Raw genomic sequence first — 18,829 nt, 5'->3', positions numbered from 1 at the left:
ATGAGACACCGTGTGAACGCGTCACCACGAGAAATAATGGGGCACAGGCTGAGCCAGGTTGTGTGGGTGGTAAATTAAGCATTCTGTATGTAAATAACAGTTACTGCAAATACAAAATCTGAGCAACATGAGGAAAACACATCCATCTATGTACATCAGAGCAGTGAGGAGTGACAGCTGAATGGCTTCAGCTGCACTCGCTACAGAAAGTTCCTCGGCCATTTTTACTTCACATTTTTATAGAAACCTTCAGAGCTTTTTTTATGGGGGGGGGGCAAGGGAAGTGTCCTATTTGTATTTTGCCTTGAAATGTCTTTGGCTCAGATCCACAAAGACACTTACTGTGCCTAATGACCATGGTGACCTGGGCCACAGTTAATGCCTGACACCCCGACGGCACAGTCGGACACACCGCACCCATCTGCAGGAATCCTGGCTCATAAGAGGCAGATGAAGGTAGCAGTCGTGGATGCTGAGCTGCAGTGCAAGCTGTCACATACAACAAGTGTCCTGGGGCCTCCTCTTTTGGTTTTACAGCACTGTGAGTTTCAGTCCGTTTGTGCTGTCCAGAGTTTGGTTCGTTTTCAGCCAGCAGAAGGGAGAGATTACGTCCTTTGTTGTGAGAATAAATGTGGCTTGCATCCACTGTGCAACACTGCCAGACCTGCAGGTGAAACCCTGCTCGTTTCCAGCCGTGATTAACAGAAGGAACACGGCCAAAGATAATACAGAAGGGAAGGAATGAGCGGAGGAGAGAGTCAGACCCTGCCCAAATGGCAGGAGGTGGCTACATGTGTCAGCTGGACTGTGACCAAGGCAGATGCAGCAAAGCTGAATGGGGCTGTTAAAGGAAAAGCACTTGGGACAGTAACTTCAACTGTTCAGATTCTTCTTGGAAATGCATATATCTGAGATACTGAGCTGTAGCTAAATTTGGACATTGCATAAACATGTACAAACCCATTCAGAGCTTACTGGTGATTCACCCAGGTTTGGGGTTGGCTCTCAGGGCCGAGCTGCTACACACGGTATTGAAATCCATCACTCCCAGGGAACCATTCCCTGTGCATGGTGGGCCCTAAGTCATTCCTGCAGCTGCTGCCTGCAGGTCTTGCCAGCTGGCAGAGCAGATGCTGGGGGAACAAGATTTCATCAGATCAGCTTTTCAACTGATTTTACACCGTATTTGTCATTATATTTGCCAGAGAAGTTAAATTCTTGGGGTCTTGTATTAACCCCCTTTTAGTGCAACACAGTTAAAAAAAAATATGATTCAAGTACAATTTTTCAGGGACAAACTGCCCATCACGCATCACAGTCTGTCCACTGGACCTGTTCTTCAGGAACTGGCTGTGTTTAAACTTCCTTCCCTGCAACCTGGCTCCAGAAGTCCTGCTCCCTCTCTCTCCCTGCATGAGTTACAGCTGAAAACCAAATTTAATACCAGTCCTTGCACTCCAGCTCCTCACCAGTCGCATGGTGGTGCTGCTGGCACCGAGTGCTTCGGAGGGAGATGGAACCTTCAGGCAAGACTCCCATTTGTGAGAGGGCCACAACGTGGTGGCAGGTCTGAGCTAGTCAGGAGCAGCTGCATCTCTGCACCACGATCAGCTTGTTCTTCAGAAATTACTGCACTGCTCTCTCTGCCTTTGTCTAGTTTTGGATATCACAGTTACACGTTAAATTGGTGCAGTAATTACTGAGCTGTGGTTGCAGAGAGTTATTAACCTGCAGTATAATTAAGACTGCTCTGCTGCTGAGTGGGCTTTGGACTCACTCAGAGTGAGGGCCAGGACACCTGGCCAACTACAGAGGCCAGGCTAGACAACCTGTGAGAGCTTTGCCAAAATCAGGTCACAAGCCACGGCAATCTAGCTTCTCACACACATTAGCACTTTAGCTCCCTTCCTGTCTCTTTTTGTTACTGATGCAGGTCAGCATTAGAAAAAAATAAAAATATAAAAATTACTATTAAAACAAACAAACAAAAAAGTATTCACAGCTTCTGGGGGTTACAGGGCTGCAGAGGACGCCCAGCCAGATCAAGCTTTAGGGACCAGGTGAGCTGCACATCCAGCTCTCACAGCTAAAACCTGCACTTCTGGAAGCACTGCAAGGATGGCAAGTTTTGACTTGGGAGCAAAAATCTGATTGTAGAGGTCATGTCACCAAGTCAGAGTGGCACTGACCTCAGTGACTCTGGATCAGACCAGCCAAGATCCCTGGGGCACCTCTGCCTTCTGCATTTTGACATCTGGAAACAGACCTGAAAGCAAACCTGAAGCTTTGGGCTGCACAATCCTGTAGACCAAAGTGATTTAAAGGCCATGAGGCTGCTGTTCTAAAACCTTGGTCTTTTCTCAACTCTTTCAGTAAGTAGGGTTTTCATGCTGGGGCCAGAAATAGCTGGCCAGTTCTGATCTGGTTTTCCCATCCACGCAGTCCCTCCCCTCAGAGCCTGGAACACAGATTCCATTTCACACCAGCAACTGGGCTAAGTAAGACTTTTTCCCATCAGAGAATACTAGCTGCATCAAACAATTGATGGAATAATTAGGGTATTACCAAAGAGCTGTCAAGTATGGACTTAGAGAACAACTCAAAAACAGACACAAAATTATTACTCCTAAATGAATCAAAATATTAAAAAATAATAATAACAATAATAATAATAATTAAAATAAAGATCCTATGACTTGACATGAGCAGCACAATTAGGGGAAACACCCCCAGCAGGTGAGTCTTTCCCCAGTCAATGTCCAACCTGGAAAGGAAACACGACAGTCACCGGCACTCCCACCCTGGGGTGATGGTGGAGGGTGAGCTGCACTCAGTGTCCCCCGTCAGGTTACTCCCCCACGAGGCACTGTGTTAATTACAAAAATAAAATAAAAAAGACAGCTGCACAAGTGCATAGTGGTCATCTCCGAGCACCCCCTCGGAGCCCGCCCTGACCGCTCACACAGGCACGGGGACGGGGAGCGCTGGGCACGGGCTGGGAACCCCAGGAGCAGGACCTGCAGGGTCATATGGTCACCGAGGCCATTGGGCAGTTAATGTTGGTGACAGTCAAGTGCTGGTTGTTGTCAGTGGTGCCCTTGGGGAAGTCGTCCGTCTTGCAGAGGATCTTGGAAATGATCTTGCGGAAGGTGTAGCGGAAGTCCCTGATCCTGTAGGCGTAGATGATGGGATTGATGACGGAGTTGGCATGGGAGAGGATGATGGCCATATACATCACCCACTCGGGCTTGGATTTGGAGAAATCCTCGTGGAAGAGCGTGATGCAGTTCAAGATGTGCAGGGGCAGCCAGCAGAAGGCAAAAAGTCCTACAATGATGGCCAGAGACTTGGCCGCGTGCACCTCCTTCTGCAGCGTGGTCCTGGAGTTGCCCATCAGTTCAATCTGGTGCAACTGTTTGCAGGCCACCATGAATATCTTGATGTAGATCCCCAGCATGATGACAAGTGGCAGCAGCACGCAGCCGAAGAAGTTGAAGTACACCATGTAGCTCATCGTGACCACGTTCTCAAAGAGGCAGGAGATGAAGCAGCCGTGGTGCTCCGTCCCCACATCAGCCCCTGTCTCGTTGGTGGCGTTGGGACAACCACTCATGGCTTTATTCCAGCCCATAAGTGGAGTCAGTCCAATTCCAAAGGACAGGAGCCACAGCACAGCGATGAGTCCTCTTGCCCTCTTGCCAGTCACCAGGCTGTTGTACCTACAGCACCCAGAGCAAAACCAGGAGAGAGACATTAAATAAATGAGCACTGGTGACTTCCCTGCTGTTAAAGTCATCAGCACTTTGGCTAATGAGACAAAAGCCACACCCACACCCTCACAGGAGCCTCACCTCTGTGATCACCGGAGGGGGTAAAAATCTCACCTGTGCTCTCCACCTCCACAAAGTGATTTGAGGGGTTGACTCATTTACTATTCCTGAGAGGCACCAGGCTCTGCCCCAGCCCACAAACAGCCTTCAGTAGGAGGGAAAGGTCTTGGAGTCTTAAAAAAGGCTTTATCATTGCATGAGCCTGAACCACCAATTGCCAGGAGGGCACGAACAGGGGAAGGCTCACTCTCTAACTGATGTCCTCTCCTGCCCTAAGCTGCCACTGCTCGCACGCCAGGACACGCTGCTGTCCTCGTCCAGCTGAGGCAATGCTGGTGCTCAGATCTGCACTGCAGTACCACATGTGTTGTGGAGAAGCTCTGCTGTGGCCCAGGGACGAGTTGATGCAGAGCTGAGGGGTGCAGTCACACACTGCCCCACACCTTCCCTAACCCCACAGACTGGGTGTCCTCATGGCCCCTCCAGCCCCCAAGATGCTCAGAGACACAGAGGTGGAACCTAAAGCAGCAAAATCAAGCTGGTTTGGGTGCAACCAGAGCAGATGCCAACATCAAAGCATCAGTCGGATCACTCTTTGGAGAGGGGAAGGAGCAGTGGCTGCCAGAAAGACAACATGAGAAACCCATTCCTGTCCCCTGCACAGCCAGTCAGTGTCTGCTGGCTCACACACGTCCCCTCCTTCCCACACCCTTCTCTCAGTGCTTGTTTACTCTGGCTTGGCTACCCTGCTCCTCCTTTGCTAAGAACGTTTGTTCTGATTTTCTTCCGGCCCGTGAGGCAGGGGAGGGTTTTATTCCCACAGAACCACAGCTGTGCCTGTGAATCACAACTGCAGTCGGCTCCGTGTGAGCCAAGCTCCCGCTCCTCCTGCAGATACAGAGACAGGAGGCTAAAGGGAGGGGTCTTGCCAGGACATACCAGGGGGCAAAGAGGGGCTGGGGAAGCCCTTGACTCCTTCTTCAGGCACAGCCAGGGCTGGCTGGGAGGATGCAGGAGCAGCAGCCACATTTAGGCGTTACTGAATTGTGACCGCACTCTGTGGGTAGATGTCTAAAGGGCAGGTCCAGCCACCAAGGGGCTTCTCCTGCACTTTTCTCTCATTATTACTAAGTTTCACTGCTTCAGAAGATGAGAAGATATCAGATAGGGCATCAGTGAGGCCAAGCCTGTTGCTTTTGAAACTCTGTGTTAAGTTTTCAGAAACTGGAGCCGGTTCGGGGTTGCGGGGCCTGAAAACATTAAGAATTGATTCAGAGTAACTTCCCAGAAATCCAATCTCTTGGCAAAGTCTGAATCTGGAGCTACAATATTGGCCAGGCTCAATAAGTGCTGTAAAGGCACCAAGAGCTGCTGCTGTCCTGCAGCTCTGCACGTGGAAAGGGAAAACGGCAGCTCCTTGGCTTGTCTAAGCCATGCTTAGTTGATCTCTTCAGTTGTTCCTCTGCTCCATCCCAAAAACTATTGTAGTGAGACTGGAAAATGTGAAGGGACCATTGTCAGAAACAGAAACTGAGTCCAGGGTTTTGTGTTCTCAGGAACAGAGGGGAAGCCTCAGTGTGCCATGCTGAGGTCGGTGTCCACCGTGTCACTCCAGGCTGGTGACCTTCGGTGCTGCCTCTTCCTGACAACACATGACCCCAAATAAGGCTTCTTCCATCTGCTCTTCTCCTGAACTCTTCTGCAAGGATGAGTTGACTTGAAGGTTTACAAAACCCGTTAAGTAGGCACTTAATTTTTCAGTGGCTGTGACAGTGGCCTGTTTATTTTAGTGCCGCTCACCGTTCCTGGCACACACAGCAGAGCCAGGGTCACACTCAAGCAGGGGGCCCTCTGTGACAGGATGTAAAAATATTCTGGGCTCCCAGTCTGCAGCAGCCAGAGCTGAGCAGTGGGGAGGGCTGGAGGCCTCTCAGCACAGGGCAGAGATGGTGTTCACCTCAGTGGAGATATTCACAGTGAACAACTGCACTCCTCAGATTAGCTCCTTATTTTCAAGGAATTTGCATTGCAAATTCCTCCCAGCATCTCTCCATTCAGCTGATGGCAGGGACTGAGGGTGGTCACTGCTGTGGCCTCCCAGAAGGGTCTGTGCAAACCCCTGGTGGCTGAGCTGCCAGCCAGAAAAGGCCAAGGTGGGAATAGCCTGGAATTGCTCACTAGTCACCTTGTTATTACCTTATACACTTATTTGGTGGGACACTGCCTGTATTGCCTTAAGTGAACAGAAGTTAAGCATGTGCTTAAAATAAAGTGCATGACTGCCACCAGATCCAGGTATGAAGAGTCTCATAAGCCACACAACAGAGCAACCCCATCATAAACCTTCATCAGCAGTGGGCAGGAGCTGTGAGACAGCTGAGCTGGGACTCAGCTCCTCCCTAAGCACTATAAGCATGGTCAGACAGTGAGGAACCAACAGATTTTCACACCTCTGAATGCTCCAGCAAACCTCTCCTTCATTCTCTTTCAGGCTTAATATTATTATGTAAAATACTACTAAAGTAAATTTGCTCACCTAAGTCTGCTCAACTAATGTATAACAAATATTGAATCACCTCTGTGTTTCTGCCTAGAGGCATCAAATGCTGTTTTAATGTAAATAACAGCTGAATATTTTAAAATGATTTATTGAGATTAAATAACTTGGCAATGCATTAGTTCCTTTTACACCGCCAGGCAAAGCCTCTTTACTCAATCACCATGAAGGTGCTAATTACGTCCTTGTGACAGGAAGAACTGTACCTTGGCCACCAGTGTCACAGGCACAGAAGCCCCCCTGCAGTCACCCTGGGGAGGTCACCCAAGCAGAGGCCCTGCTGCCCCTGAGCTCCATCAAGCGAGGAGTGAAAGCACCAGCCAGGAGGAATTTGGCATTTGGGATGATGGACTTGGGGCAGAAAACAGCAACAGCCTGGAATGGGACTGTTATTCCCACATTATTTATCTCAGGGAGCAGGAATGGGGGGCTGTCCTGCCTGTCCACAGAAGGGTGAACAGATCAAAACACTGTGGTGCCAACACAGCCACTCTCCTGCCCATCCTTGTCCCTGTGCCCCAGCTGGAGCAGGAGTTGCTGTGCTGCTCAAGGGCTTGGGGCTGGTTCTCCTGCTGCCAAACCCCAGAGCAGGATCAGCCTCCAGTGGGAAATTTCGGAGCTTTGACTCCCAACTCACACATGGCTTGTGCTGGGGCCACATTCCATGGGGTGGGTGGGGAGACACAGGTGTGAGGGCTGTGCCAGGGATGCTGCAGTGGGTGCAGGTCCTCCCTGCACTCCCAGTGCCCAGAGCTGTGGAGGGAGCCCTGGGACTGGTGCTCCCCACTGCTCTCCCCGCCTCCCTCCCCGCTCTGCCCAGGCCTCTGGACACAGGGAGGTGAGCAGATGGAGTTGGCAGAACTCAGACCACGCAGGTGCTCTGATACGATCAGTGACAATTCATACACTTCTATTTTAAGTGTGAAGGGAAATACACAGACACCTCCATTCAAACGGGGTGAGAGCAGCTCGGCTGCCAAGCATTGTGTCCTTGTCACCTCCTCGCAGCTGTACTTTGCATCTTGCTCTTTTTTTTTTTTTTTTTTTTTTTTTAGCTATAACAGCACGAAATAAGCTGTGCTCTGCTCCACGGAATGGAGATCACACACCAGCTGAAATCTGCTGGCAGGACGTTTCAAATGAATCGTGAATTGCACCTTGGAGAGGAGGGGGGGGGGAAAGGGAAAGGAAAGAAAAAGCAAAAGCTGTGGAAGGAGTTGGCAGGGAGAGATGTGATTAGCGGTCACGGTATCAGCCCAGGAAGCAGGACATCTGTGTCTGTCCCGGCGCAGACAAATCACTTCCTCCCGCATCTGTCCCTATTGTCACAGGGACAGCAGCAGCACTCCCGGCCTTCCGCCGGGACGGTCACTGTCACCACCCCGCCGGCACCCAGGTGAGCACCCAGGGTTCTGTGGAGGGACAGAACAGCCTGAACCCGGCTCTGCTTCACGCTCAGCCTGCAGGACCAGGAATGCGGGAAGGAGGAACACGGGAGAGCCAAAGCACACTGCAAACGGCACCTGGCTGGGTAATGAGGAGGATTAATTAGGGAAAATGCAGCTCAGGCTGCTGCGGGGTGAGGAGCGGCAGGAGGGGACTCACAGCCCTGCACTTGTTGAACGCTTGACAGCACCCGCGAGGTGGGGATGTGAGTGTCGTTCTCACACTCACATCAGCCCAGCCCCAGGGATTTGCGTTCGCCACCTCAGTTACTGTCTGTAGAAGCCGCCCCCAGGCAGTTCTGGCCCCGGCAGGGTGAGAAAAGGTGGCTGAAAACTGAGCTCAGACACCGGGGGTGTGAGCAGGGCGGGCTGGGGGCTGGTGCTGGGGGGCTGCCAGAGGCACAGGGAGCCCCGGAGCACAGGAAGGAATGAGCTTTGCTGCCTGCACGTGTGCAGGGAGCAGTGTGTGATACCGGTGTGACACCAGTGTGACACTGGTCTGAAGTCAGTTTGACACCTTCGTGCTCCAATAGGGTGTTTCTGAGTCCTAGAATACGAACCCCCAGTTTTCTCTGTTTGAGAGCTGAGCTCTTCCTCAGCATCACCCTCCTCCAGGGCTCAGCAGCCCAATGTTATCTGCCTGGTGGGGCCTGGGGCTGAGAATTTTTGTCACTCCAAAACCTCCCAGGCAGTCAGACCTCAGCTGTGCAGCACCAGGCAGCTGAGTGAAAGGCAGCTGTAGGGGTGAGATGGGGACTAGGATTCAGGGCCAGGTGTTTGGGTGTGATCCCCTGCACAGAGCAGTGGTGACCACTGCCCCTCCCAGGCACCCAGTGCCCTGCTCACTCAGGCAACAGGTAAGGGTGGGGAGGTGGCAGATTTCTGCTGGATCACCCTTTCTGCAGTGAAACAGGTGATAAGCCCTTCCCAAAGGCTCCAAACTGCTGCCTTTCCATCTGCCAGCCCCAGCAAGCTGCTCCTCATCTGCCCTTGCTGCAGAGTCCTGACCAGCCTTCCCAGGGGCTGGTGAACATGGCATGGCCAGCACTGAGCTCAGCACCACCCACCCACCCACCAATGCCTTATCCCAGCTCCAGGAGCCCATCCCATCCTTTCCTCCCTGTCCCTGCACCACCAGGTTTGACAGAGCATCCAGCCCACATTCCCACTGATGTACTCCAGGTTATTTGTGGCTCCTGCCCAGGCCTGATGTCATCCATTGGATTAGGAGATAATCCACTCTTTGGCGTGTACAAATTCCCTGAGTTTGTCATCTTGGGCTTCGGGGGGAGGACTGACACATCTGTAGGCACAGCTGGTGTCACTGATTCCTGGCATCTTGTGGGTCAAATACAGTAACAAGAGTCCCCAAACCCCCCACAGAGTCACCACCCGAGGGCCGGGGCAGAACACTCCTAAAACACTCAGTTTTGTGCTCTGTGCTCCTTGCTCTGACAAACAGCAAATTTGTAAAAATCCCGAGCAGCAGCTCCATAATTAACAAAGCAAAAACTCGTTACTGCAAAATAAAACAGTTTCTGTCAAAACGTTTTGGTTTCATACATTCTTTTACGGAGAGATCAGAAGATCTTCTGGATAAAAAGTCTGCCAGGTTGCAAAAGCTGCCTTTTTTTTTTTTTTGTCTAAAAATTAACTTGTGTTTTTATAGATTGAGTTGGCCAAAATGGAAACAAGCTCCTAAACTTAAAGCTCTGGGTTCTGGCTCAGCCTGGAGACGGGTGCCCTCGGCCAACAGCCCAGAACTGAAGCTTTTGGCTGCTGCTCCCCAGCATCCCTGCAGCTCCCGGCATTCCTGCTGCTCCTGGCATTCCTGCTGCCCCCCAGCTTCTGCAGGAGCTGCATCAGGGCAGAGGTCTCAAGGACAACTCCTTTTCCTGTCAGGATTTTTGTTTTTTGGGGAGGGAAGTGACCTCTGAGGTGCGGGGAAAAATATAAAGATCTGGGACATGCATTTTTAAGGAAACGAGGCTGCTCACAACTAAAAATAGCCGTGATTTCCCCTCTCCACTCCGTGGCCATGAGGGCACATGTGATTATTCCTGATGTTGTTATTGTGCTCCGGCTGCATCCAAAGGCCGTGGCAGCCCCTGGCTGAGCACAGCCCCCCACGTTCTGGGTGAACCAAACTTCCCTAAAGCCGTGACAGCTCCGCTGCTCAAGTGAACACACCAGCCCTCCTGCCCTCGCTGAGTTTGTGGCACTTTAAGTTCATAAATCACTGATAACCTTGGCCAGGCACAGCGTTCTGATGGCTGGGGAGGCAGAGCATCCCCTGCTCTGGATTCAGGAATCAGGAATCAGGAATCAGGGCGGATCCCCCCGCGCTGCCCGGGCGCGGGATCGGGGCTGTGCGAGCCACACACGGACGGCGGGACACGCCCGGCAGTTCAGATAAAGGGCAGTGCGAGGATTAAAGGAAATGAGGCGAGGGCAGAAGAAGGAAGAGCAGCTGCAGTTCTGTGTGTTCTGATGGCACAGCGAGTGGCAGGTGAAGACCAGGGGGATTTTCTCTCCTCCCCAGTGACTCCAGTCCTCCCACCTGCCATAAAAACCCACCGGTTTGCTTTGCTGAGGAAAAAGTTGGGAATGGAAAGGGATCTGGGAATTCTTTGCTGGGGAACACAGAGGGAACCCCTCCTCTGCAGCAGCAGGGTGCAGTGAGGGCAGGCAGACCCCCAGCATCAGCCAACCCACCTCTGGAAAGGATGAGAAAAGAGCAGCAACAATCCAAATATAATTTGTCCCCATGAGGACAGCAGGAAGGAGCTGGATTGTTGCCTTCACCACATCAAGAGGGGCAGCAGCTCCTGTGGGAGACTGGCAGGAGCAGAGACAGACCAGGGCAGCACCATTAACAGATCCTGATCCCATTAACAGATTGTGAATTCACACATGGATTCTCTGGCTTCACGGGGGCAGCAAGGTGCAGAAAGGGAGAGGACATGGCCATGGATACCCTGTTCCAGTTCATGGCAAAGCTTCCCTGGAACATCAGTCCTTCACTCCTGCTAGGGATAAAGTTGAAGATGGGAGAGAACTAAATCCAGGGAGGAAGGACAAGCACGAGATCAGCTCAAATCACAGGGAACTGGGGATAATTTTCCCTCCACAGGTCTGAGCTGGGACGTTTGCCTGAGAGGCAGCAACAGCAGCACCACACTCACTGTCCTGCAGGAGTTACCAGCAGACAAGGGCGAACACAGCGTGAGGTTGTTCAGCATTTCACTCTCCTTTTGCTCTCTAAATATACAAATACTCTTCTCCCTCCCTAATTCCTGACACATTTGTTCCAGGCATCCACCCATACCTACAGTTATTAGCCATGCCAAGGGATTTTGGTTAATGCAAATAGAAGGAAACTGTTTTATTCCACCTACAAATCTTCTTTGGCTCGGAGCTACGGGACTGTGGGGCGAAATCCAGCCCCAGAGGAAGCCAGAGAGCAAAAGCCTCGCGTCGCTCCAGTGCCAAGTGCTCTGCAGGATGGATTTGCTGCTGCTGAGAGATGCTCCATCCCCTGGCTTGGATATTCTGCTTGGAGGAAGTGCTGTGGGGGAGTGAGCTTTTGGGGGGGTCGGGCTGGCAGAGGAGAGCAGGGATGGTGCTGTGTACCTGGGCAGCACAGGGACGGGCACACACAGGCGCCAGCACTGCCAGGTTGGAAGCGCTGGAGTCCAGGAGGGTGCAGGAAGCAAGGCAGGGTCAGAGCGTGTTTGAGGACAAGGAGCTGCATCCTGGTGTGATGGCCAGGGAGAAGGGACCCAGGGAAGGGCTCGGAGCTGCAGCTGCACAGAGTGGGCAGCGTGGGCGGGGGCTTCTCCACAAACAGTAAATTCGTCGAAAACAAACAAACAAAATACGAGTTTCAAGGGACAGAAGGAATTCGTGGCTTCAGGTCAAATTCAGCAAATATTTTTAGCCAGAAGAGGGAGGGTTCTAAACCACCATTTTTAAATAAGATTTCTGTTCTGCAGTTCTCCAGATGAGTTCCTTCCCCAGCGAGGGCGTCCCCATCTCAAAGAGCAGCACAGCCACATCAGAAGGGTTAAACAACTCAACCCAAAATCTGCCAGGTTGGTCAGGATCACTTTGTTTCACTGAAACCTCCAAACATTGTTGTTCCAGTTTGACTGAAACAATTTTCCTCTTCCCCGTGGGATTTTTTGGTTCAGCCACAGAACTGAAAAATCCATTATTAGCCTGGCTGTAATGCAAGTTCTGCTGCTCACCCCTGCCCAGCCTCTCAGCAGCCTCAAACAGCTCTGAAAGAGCATTAAATAATATGGCACAGACAATTCTTAATGTCCCTGCCGAGGTTTCCATGGGGAGCTGGTGATGCTCTGGATGTGACAGGGACACTTATCTGCTTTGCAACAACCACGTTATTTATTGCAATTGCTGGATAGGGCTGGGCACAAATCATTTTCTTAAATGTTTAATGCTTCATGGACTGGTATCAGCCTCTGCACTGGCCTCCAGAGTGAGTGTTTGAATGAGAAAAACTTCCTGAGGTCTCCATTCTTACAAACTGATGATCAGCTTTCCCTTCCCACAGCACAAACCTCCTTCCAGAAATGCCACGTGCATCTACCTGGAGCAGGTGGTGGGACAAGTTCCTTCCCCCTCACTGCCAACAGTACCATGGAGCATCTCAGGAGTAACAGTGCTGATGAGACAGCTCTAACCAAGCCTTGGTTGGAAAACCCTGGTGGAGAAGTGCTTTGCCTGTGTAGTTTTATAACCTCCTCTATCCTCTTTTGATCTTGGCTATACAGCTAAAAACAGCCTTTCAGTACCAGTCCCTAAATCTCCTGTTGCCAAAGCAGTGGCCTGTCCACTGCCCCATGTTCCTCACAGGGAGAACCCCCCTCCTCTGAAAGGAGTTTTGCTTGCTGGTCCCCTCTGAGAGCAATGAAATGAGCCTCAGTGCCAAGACCAAGTCTAATCCAAACTTCACACTTCACACAGCCTAGGATGGGACTGCTTGGTCTCCATTTGTGTCCAGCTAGAAAGCACTCATAGGAATAAAGATGTTTGTGCAAATGGAATAAAAGATTTGGCATGAGATGGGGTGAGAAAGTGATGCTGGGAAAGGATCCCAAAGCAAGGCAGAACTGCCCTGGGATGAACTGCCCTCGTAAGAGAGTCGAGCAAACCTGCTCGAGACCAGGACTGGGGAAAGAAAAAAGAGTGGAGGAAATCCTTGCCATTTTGTCAGTTGGCAGAACCACTTTCCTTCTGCAAACCCATGAACGATCCCCTCAGAGCGTTCCTGATCTGCTGCTTCCCCTCGGATCCCAGCGGAGCACAAACCCCTCTCACAACATTGCGCTTCCTCAGCTGCACAAAGTGCTTGTGGTACAGAGGCAGAGCTGCGGCCGTGCCTGACAGCTTGTGGTACAAAAATAGAGTTACAGCCGAGCCTGACAGCTTGTGGCCAGGGCTATGACTAAACAAACTTGGAAAACCCTGACCTGCTCCCACAGCTGCTGTGCTGCCGCCTCCCATCCCGAGAAACTAACTAAAGGAAGAGGCACCAAAGCATTATGCAGAGCCAAGGTGGGTCTGGAAGCCCAGTCAGGTGGCTGGGAAGGTCAGAGCCAGGGTTGGGGGTGCTGGAAACAACCTGCCCTGCTCCGTGCTCGGCTGCAGATCTGCCCCCACTTACTCTACATGCCCCGGAATTTCCACATGCCGTGCTCCAGTGACACACCCAGCCACACACTTCCACTACCAGTTCTGATCATCTGCCTGGTGACTAATTCATATTTGCTCAGTGTATGGGAGGTCTCAGATGCAAAGTACCAGAACAGGTGAAGGGGTTTTTTTTAAAGTCATTTTAAGGTGAACCCATCGCTTGTGCAAGGGAGGTGCCAGAGACGAGCAGAATTCAGGAAAGCTGCAGCTAACAGAGTTCAGCTGAGGTCCCCACACCACATCTGCCCTGCTCCCCCACAGCCTCTGCTCCTGACCAGTCCCTGGAGCCATTCTGGACTCCCCAGGGAGTCCATCAATGTCTTATTCTCAGGGAGGGACAGATGAGGCACCAAGGAGACTGAGACTAACCAACTCGGGTCACTTGTAACACAAAGCCAGGGCTTTGATGCACTTAAGCTTAAGGCAGCTGCTGCACCAGCTCACTGGTGGGGTGCCTGTAAGTTATATTCCATACAGTTTTCCCCATTATAATTCAATTTCCCACGAATTAGAAGGAAACCGATTAATGTCTTTGATGCTGCACTTGGATGGGAGTCTGAACTGTAAAATTCTGAGATCTGACATGTGAATCCTTTCTCTTTCCCTTTCACAGTGGGAAGTAGGAGAAAGAGTGGTTGCTCTTGTATTTAATTACCTGGGAGATGCCTGCACACCACAATAAAGGGGGCTGTATGAATACCTACATAGATGAGCTACAACTCTCCCAAATGCATCATTAAAACACTCCACAGCTCCCCCAAGAAACCACTGACCCTCCCAAGAAAAAACACCCTCAAGAAACTGAGCTTCCAGGTGTATTTTGAGGTAAGAGGTGGGATACTGATCCCAGTCCTGAGGTAGCTGAGTGCAAAACCTCTGTTATTTTCATCATCACCTGTGTGCAGTAAAATTCTTGAGACTAGGAAGTTCTTGAACGCTAAAACATGGAAGGTCAGACCCTGGGCTGTCAGGGAGTGGGGCTGCTGCATCCACTCCAGTCTCTTACCTCAGTGGGATCTTAATAGCCAGGTACCTGTCGATGGCCACAGCCAGCAAGCTGAAAATGGAGCTCTGTGTCAGCACCAGCACGAAGCAGGCGAAGAAGAGGCAGCTGTGAAAATCCACCTGGAACCCAATGCTGATAGTGATGGCAAAAGGGATGGCCAACAACCCCACGGCGATATCAGCCACCGCCAGGGACACCAGGAAATAGTTGGTGGCGTTCTTCAAGGTGCTGTTGATGGCCACAGCCCAGCAGACCAGGACGTTGCCAGCGATGGACAGCACGGCGATGATGAGCTCCAGCACGATGTAGGTGGTTTGCATAGTGTCCATGGCGAGAGCCGGGGCGAGGAGCAGGAGCTGCTCATGAAGGGAAGGGACTTTCCACCGGGTGCCCTCCCGCAGGTACCAACAAGCCACGGGGCAGCCAAACGCCCATCTCCGGGGCCGTGGGGGGCCGGAGGGGCGCGGCGAGCCCCGGGTCGCGGCCCCCCCCTGCCCGCACCGCCCGGCCCCCGCCCGGCATCCGCCCGCGGGGCTCCGCTCAGCGCCCGCCCGCCGGGACCCGCCGCGGGGCCATCCGGGACGGGACGGGCCCGGGGACGCTGCTCCCGGGGACGGTCCTCCCGGGGATGCTCCGGCCGGGGATGGTCCTCCCGGGGATGCTCCGGCCGGGGATGGTCCTCCCGGGGATGCTCCGCCGCTGCCGCCGCTCCCCGCGGAAAAGCCGCTGCCGGCGGCGGCGGGGCTATTTCTGCACATGGGGCGAGCGGGGCGGGGAGTGCGCGGAGCGGAGCCATTGGCCGGGAACCCGCGGGACCGGGACGGCGCCCCCGCATCGCCCGGCCCCGGGACGGCTCCTCCGCACGCCCCGGCCCCGGTTCCCGCACCCCCCGGCCCCGCACCCCATCCGGCGGTGCCGTCCCGGGGCCGTGCGTGGGCGGCTCCCCGGTGTTTTCGGGCACACTTTGATAATTTAGGAGTAAAACGTTGCGCTCGCTGTCGCCAAACACTGGGGCTCGGGTGCTGCTGCTGCGGCCGGTGGGGACAGCGCAGTTGCCACACCAAAAAAAGTCCCCATCCCCCAGCAGCGCGCTGACCCAAAGTGAGGGATTTCACAAAAATCCCGACAGCGCTCGGTCTGAGGACGGTTATCGCGCAACGGGACATTTCCTGATGTAAGAAATGGCAAAATACCACGGATTAGGAAATGCTGTTACTCACAGGGCTGCAGTGTTTGAGTTTTGGTCTAAGGAGTTTAGAAAAAATTCAAACCTGATGGAATCACCAAAGAAAAGGGTTGGCTGCACTGGTGGATCTTAGACCAACAGGGAATATGAAGATAAATGTAATTTAATAACTACTTACCTTTCCATCACAGGTTTCACGCTTTATATTGTGTTTGCCATCAAAATACAGAGCAGAGGTTGAACTTCACACCAGTGCTGTAGCATCCAGCAGCACTGAAAAATTCAGGACAGAAACTGGAAAAAAATCCAAACAATTAAAGAAAATAAACTTTCCTCTAGCAAATAGAGAGTAAAGAAATTGTCACTGATTTCTTTTTCTTTTTTTTAAGCAAAGCTGGAAACTTCCCTGTGGAAGAGAATGCTTTCTGGGGATACAAAAGCAGAGCAAAAACACATGGGAAAAATAGGGACAAAATGATTCCTATGGATGTAGTGCAAATGGAAACACTCCCATTGACTAGCAATGCTTTGGGTCAGACAGACACAAAGGGGAACTCTCAATTTATATTGAACAAAGTCATTTTTATGAAGTTGGGACATCTCAGGAGCAGAGTGTTTAAGGTTGACTAGGATGCTGAAGGAAAGTGTCTGGGGTATATTTGACTCGATGGGGACACACAGAAGGTTCCCTTTGCTCCCTTCAGATATAAGGATCTCCCTTTGCCCTCCCACCAACACCTTTGCACTTTGGATCCCGCAGCACTCTGGTGTCACAGAGAAGGACCAATTCTCATGATGGCACTAGCAAGGAAGCACATAATTCCTGTGATTCAAACCTCAGTGTCCACCTGGGACTGTGCTGAAAGAGCCTTGAGGTGAGCTCAAGGTTGCTGGCTCACAGCCCCCGGTCATGCTGCTCCATCAGCACTGGCTGGATCCTAAACTTGCCCACACCAGTTTGGTTTATTTATTATTTTGGGATGAGTATAGATGAGTATAGATGCAGAGCCTGTTCTAATCACTTAAATGAGGGCAAACTACCATGGAAAAGCACTTTTTCCCCCAAAGCAATGGATTTACATCAGGGTTTTTACACACGTTGTTTTCCTAGTGCTGAAACATGTGCCAACATCCACCTTCTGCTGCTTTACAGCACCTCAGGAAGACCAGAATTAACTTTCTGCAGTGGATACACCTTATTAGAAAAAGATCTGCTTTTGTGATCATGGAAGCACTTTTTGCAGGCTGAGCCAAGGGAAATTGTGGTTTATCAAGTCAGACACGGACAGAGAAACCATTATTTCAGGTTCTGATGAATACGTTGTTTGGGCAAGGTCTCTGTGAGACAGGTAGTAAGGCACTGTGAATATGGTGGATTTTGCATTACCCAGAGATTCATGGCTCTCCAAAGCAGCAAAGCCTTTGCCAAGGTCCAGTGGTTTATTCTGGCATTAACCAGTGCAACTGAACTTACTCCCAACACAACTTCTGCAAGTGGAGCCAAGGACAAGCTCAGCTCTGTTGTACCAAACGTGGTTAAATCCTGCCAGCAGTAAGAGCAGGATGAGCCCATTTCCAGACAGAGACACCAATCCTGCCCTCCAGCTGTGCTCTCGGAGCTCTCTTCTAAAACACAAGGCATCACACACCCTACCATGAAACACCAATGAACGTGCTGGCCTTGTGCAATAACCACCTGAGCGGGCACTGTGAAATCCTGCAGCTCCTGGGGCTCAGAGGATGATGAATCCACGGGTGAGAGAGGGTGCACAGTTATCTGGAGTCTGTAAAGGAGCAAGGAATTCACACGACTATCGACTATCGAGGTGAACACAGCCCAGAGCTTGTAGCCTGTGGAATCCATTCAAGAACTGAAGTGCAGTAACACCACGGCAGCAGGTCACTGGAGCACCGCTGGATGCTCAGATGTCAGACACAGATGAATCACCATTACTATTATTTTCCTGGATTCCGTTTTACTCCAGGGATTTGCCTCTCAACGCTCACGTAGGAAGCAGCACCAGCCCCAATCTGCTGCTTTCAAGTGCGAGGGCTAATCTGGCTCTTTTGTTCGGAGGGAAACCGATTTAAACAGATCCCACGTTCTGAATGGCGGGGCGGTGGGAGACAGGAGCAGCCCCCTGGGGTGGCCACAGCCCGTGTCTCCGTGGCTTGGCAGGAGCCCACCGGCCTCGTACGTGCCGTTCCTTCTGTCGCTGCCGTCCCGGGGGAGCGGAGCTGCCGCTTCGGAGGCCGAGCTCTTCCTGCAGCCTCTGTGATCTCTCCTGAGCGAGGCCTCTGCGCAGCCTCAGCCTCGCCGAGGACTTCCCGAGCAGCCTCTGCCTTGACACCTCCAGTGCTCTTGGCCCGGCCACAAAGAGCTGGAGAGGAGCCCCACTAACACACATCTCTCCACACACACCCAAGGAGGGGCCCGGACAGCCGCGGGGACACGGCTACAGACACAAAGAAAAGCTCCTGAGTCAGTGACAGCCGAGATGTTCTTGCTGGCCCTGCACCCAGATTTGCCATCTCAGGCACTTCTGAGACAACAGCAACCTCAACAGCTTTTGTTCCTCTCTAAGCCCATAAAGAACAAGCACTGAAGTGGGAGTGTCTCTGCTGCAAAGGGACACAGACATATCCTGGATATCAAAAATAAGGGGGGGAAAAGGTGGATGCCAGACAAAAAGTTCATCTGTCTTGCTGCTACAGGCACATCCCTCATATTGGCTTTGGCAGCCCTGGGAGTGCTGCAACAGTGAGCAGAACTGGCTCTTGGGTGGTGGAGGGCATTAGCCCAGCACTTGGTGGCTTTGCAAGCAAAGCATCTGCCAACCATCCCTTCCCAGGAAGGGGCAGCTCCATCCCAAAACCACCCATGAGAGGGGACACTGGGAAATCAGGAGGGGAGAGAGAGGCCGTTCCCAGGGCTTCCTGAGCAAGCCCTGGTGTGGAGCACAGGCTGTGGCACAGTCCTATGACATGGTGTGTGCCCTTCTATGCCCAGGGGGGCTCGGAGGATCTCTCTCTCTCTCTCCAGACCTTGCCAGCACACCCTGAAAAAGCCTCAACACTCGTGTCTGC

At 52.1% G+C, this 18,829-nt stretch overlaps 1 protein-coding gene across 1 annotated transcript; it reads right to left on the bottom strand.

Annotated features, from left to right (window-relative positions):
* Positions 1-54: 54 nt before the first annotated feature.
* On the bottom strand, positions 55-15,270 carry ADORA2B (adenosine A2b receptor). The gene is made up of 2 exons (XM_027744130.2): positions 14,557-15,270; positions 55-3,719 (listed from the first exon to the last, which is right to left on the bottom strand). Exons 1-2 carry the CDS (start codon positions 14,883-14,885, stop codon positions 3,026-3,028), a joined length of 1,023 nt encoding a protein of 340 aa, XP_027599931.1. The 5' UTR covers positions 14,886-15,270; the 3' UTR covers positions 55-3,025.
* Positions 15,271-18,829: the final 3,559 nt, after the last annotated feature.

The sequence above is a fragment of the Pipra filicauda genome, unplaced genomic scaffold (assembly GCF_003945595.2).
Source record: "Pipra filicauda isolate LSUMZ 115617 unplaced genomic scaffold, ASM394559v2 scaffold211_size2331000_pilon, whole genome shotgun sequence".
Classification (NCBI taxonomy): Eukaryota; Metazoa; Chordata; class Aves; order Passeriformes; family Pipridae; genus Pipra; species Pipra filicauda.
The sequence above is the reverse complement of the archived record's forward strand: the minus strand, read 5'-3'. Positions and strand labels throughout refer to the sequence as shown.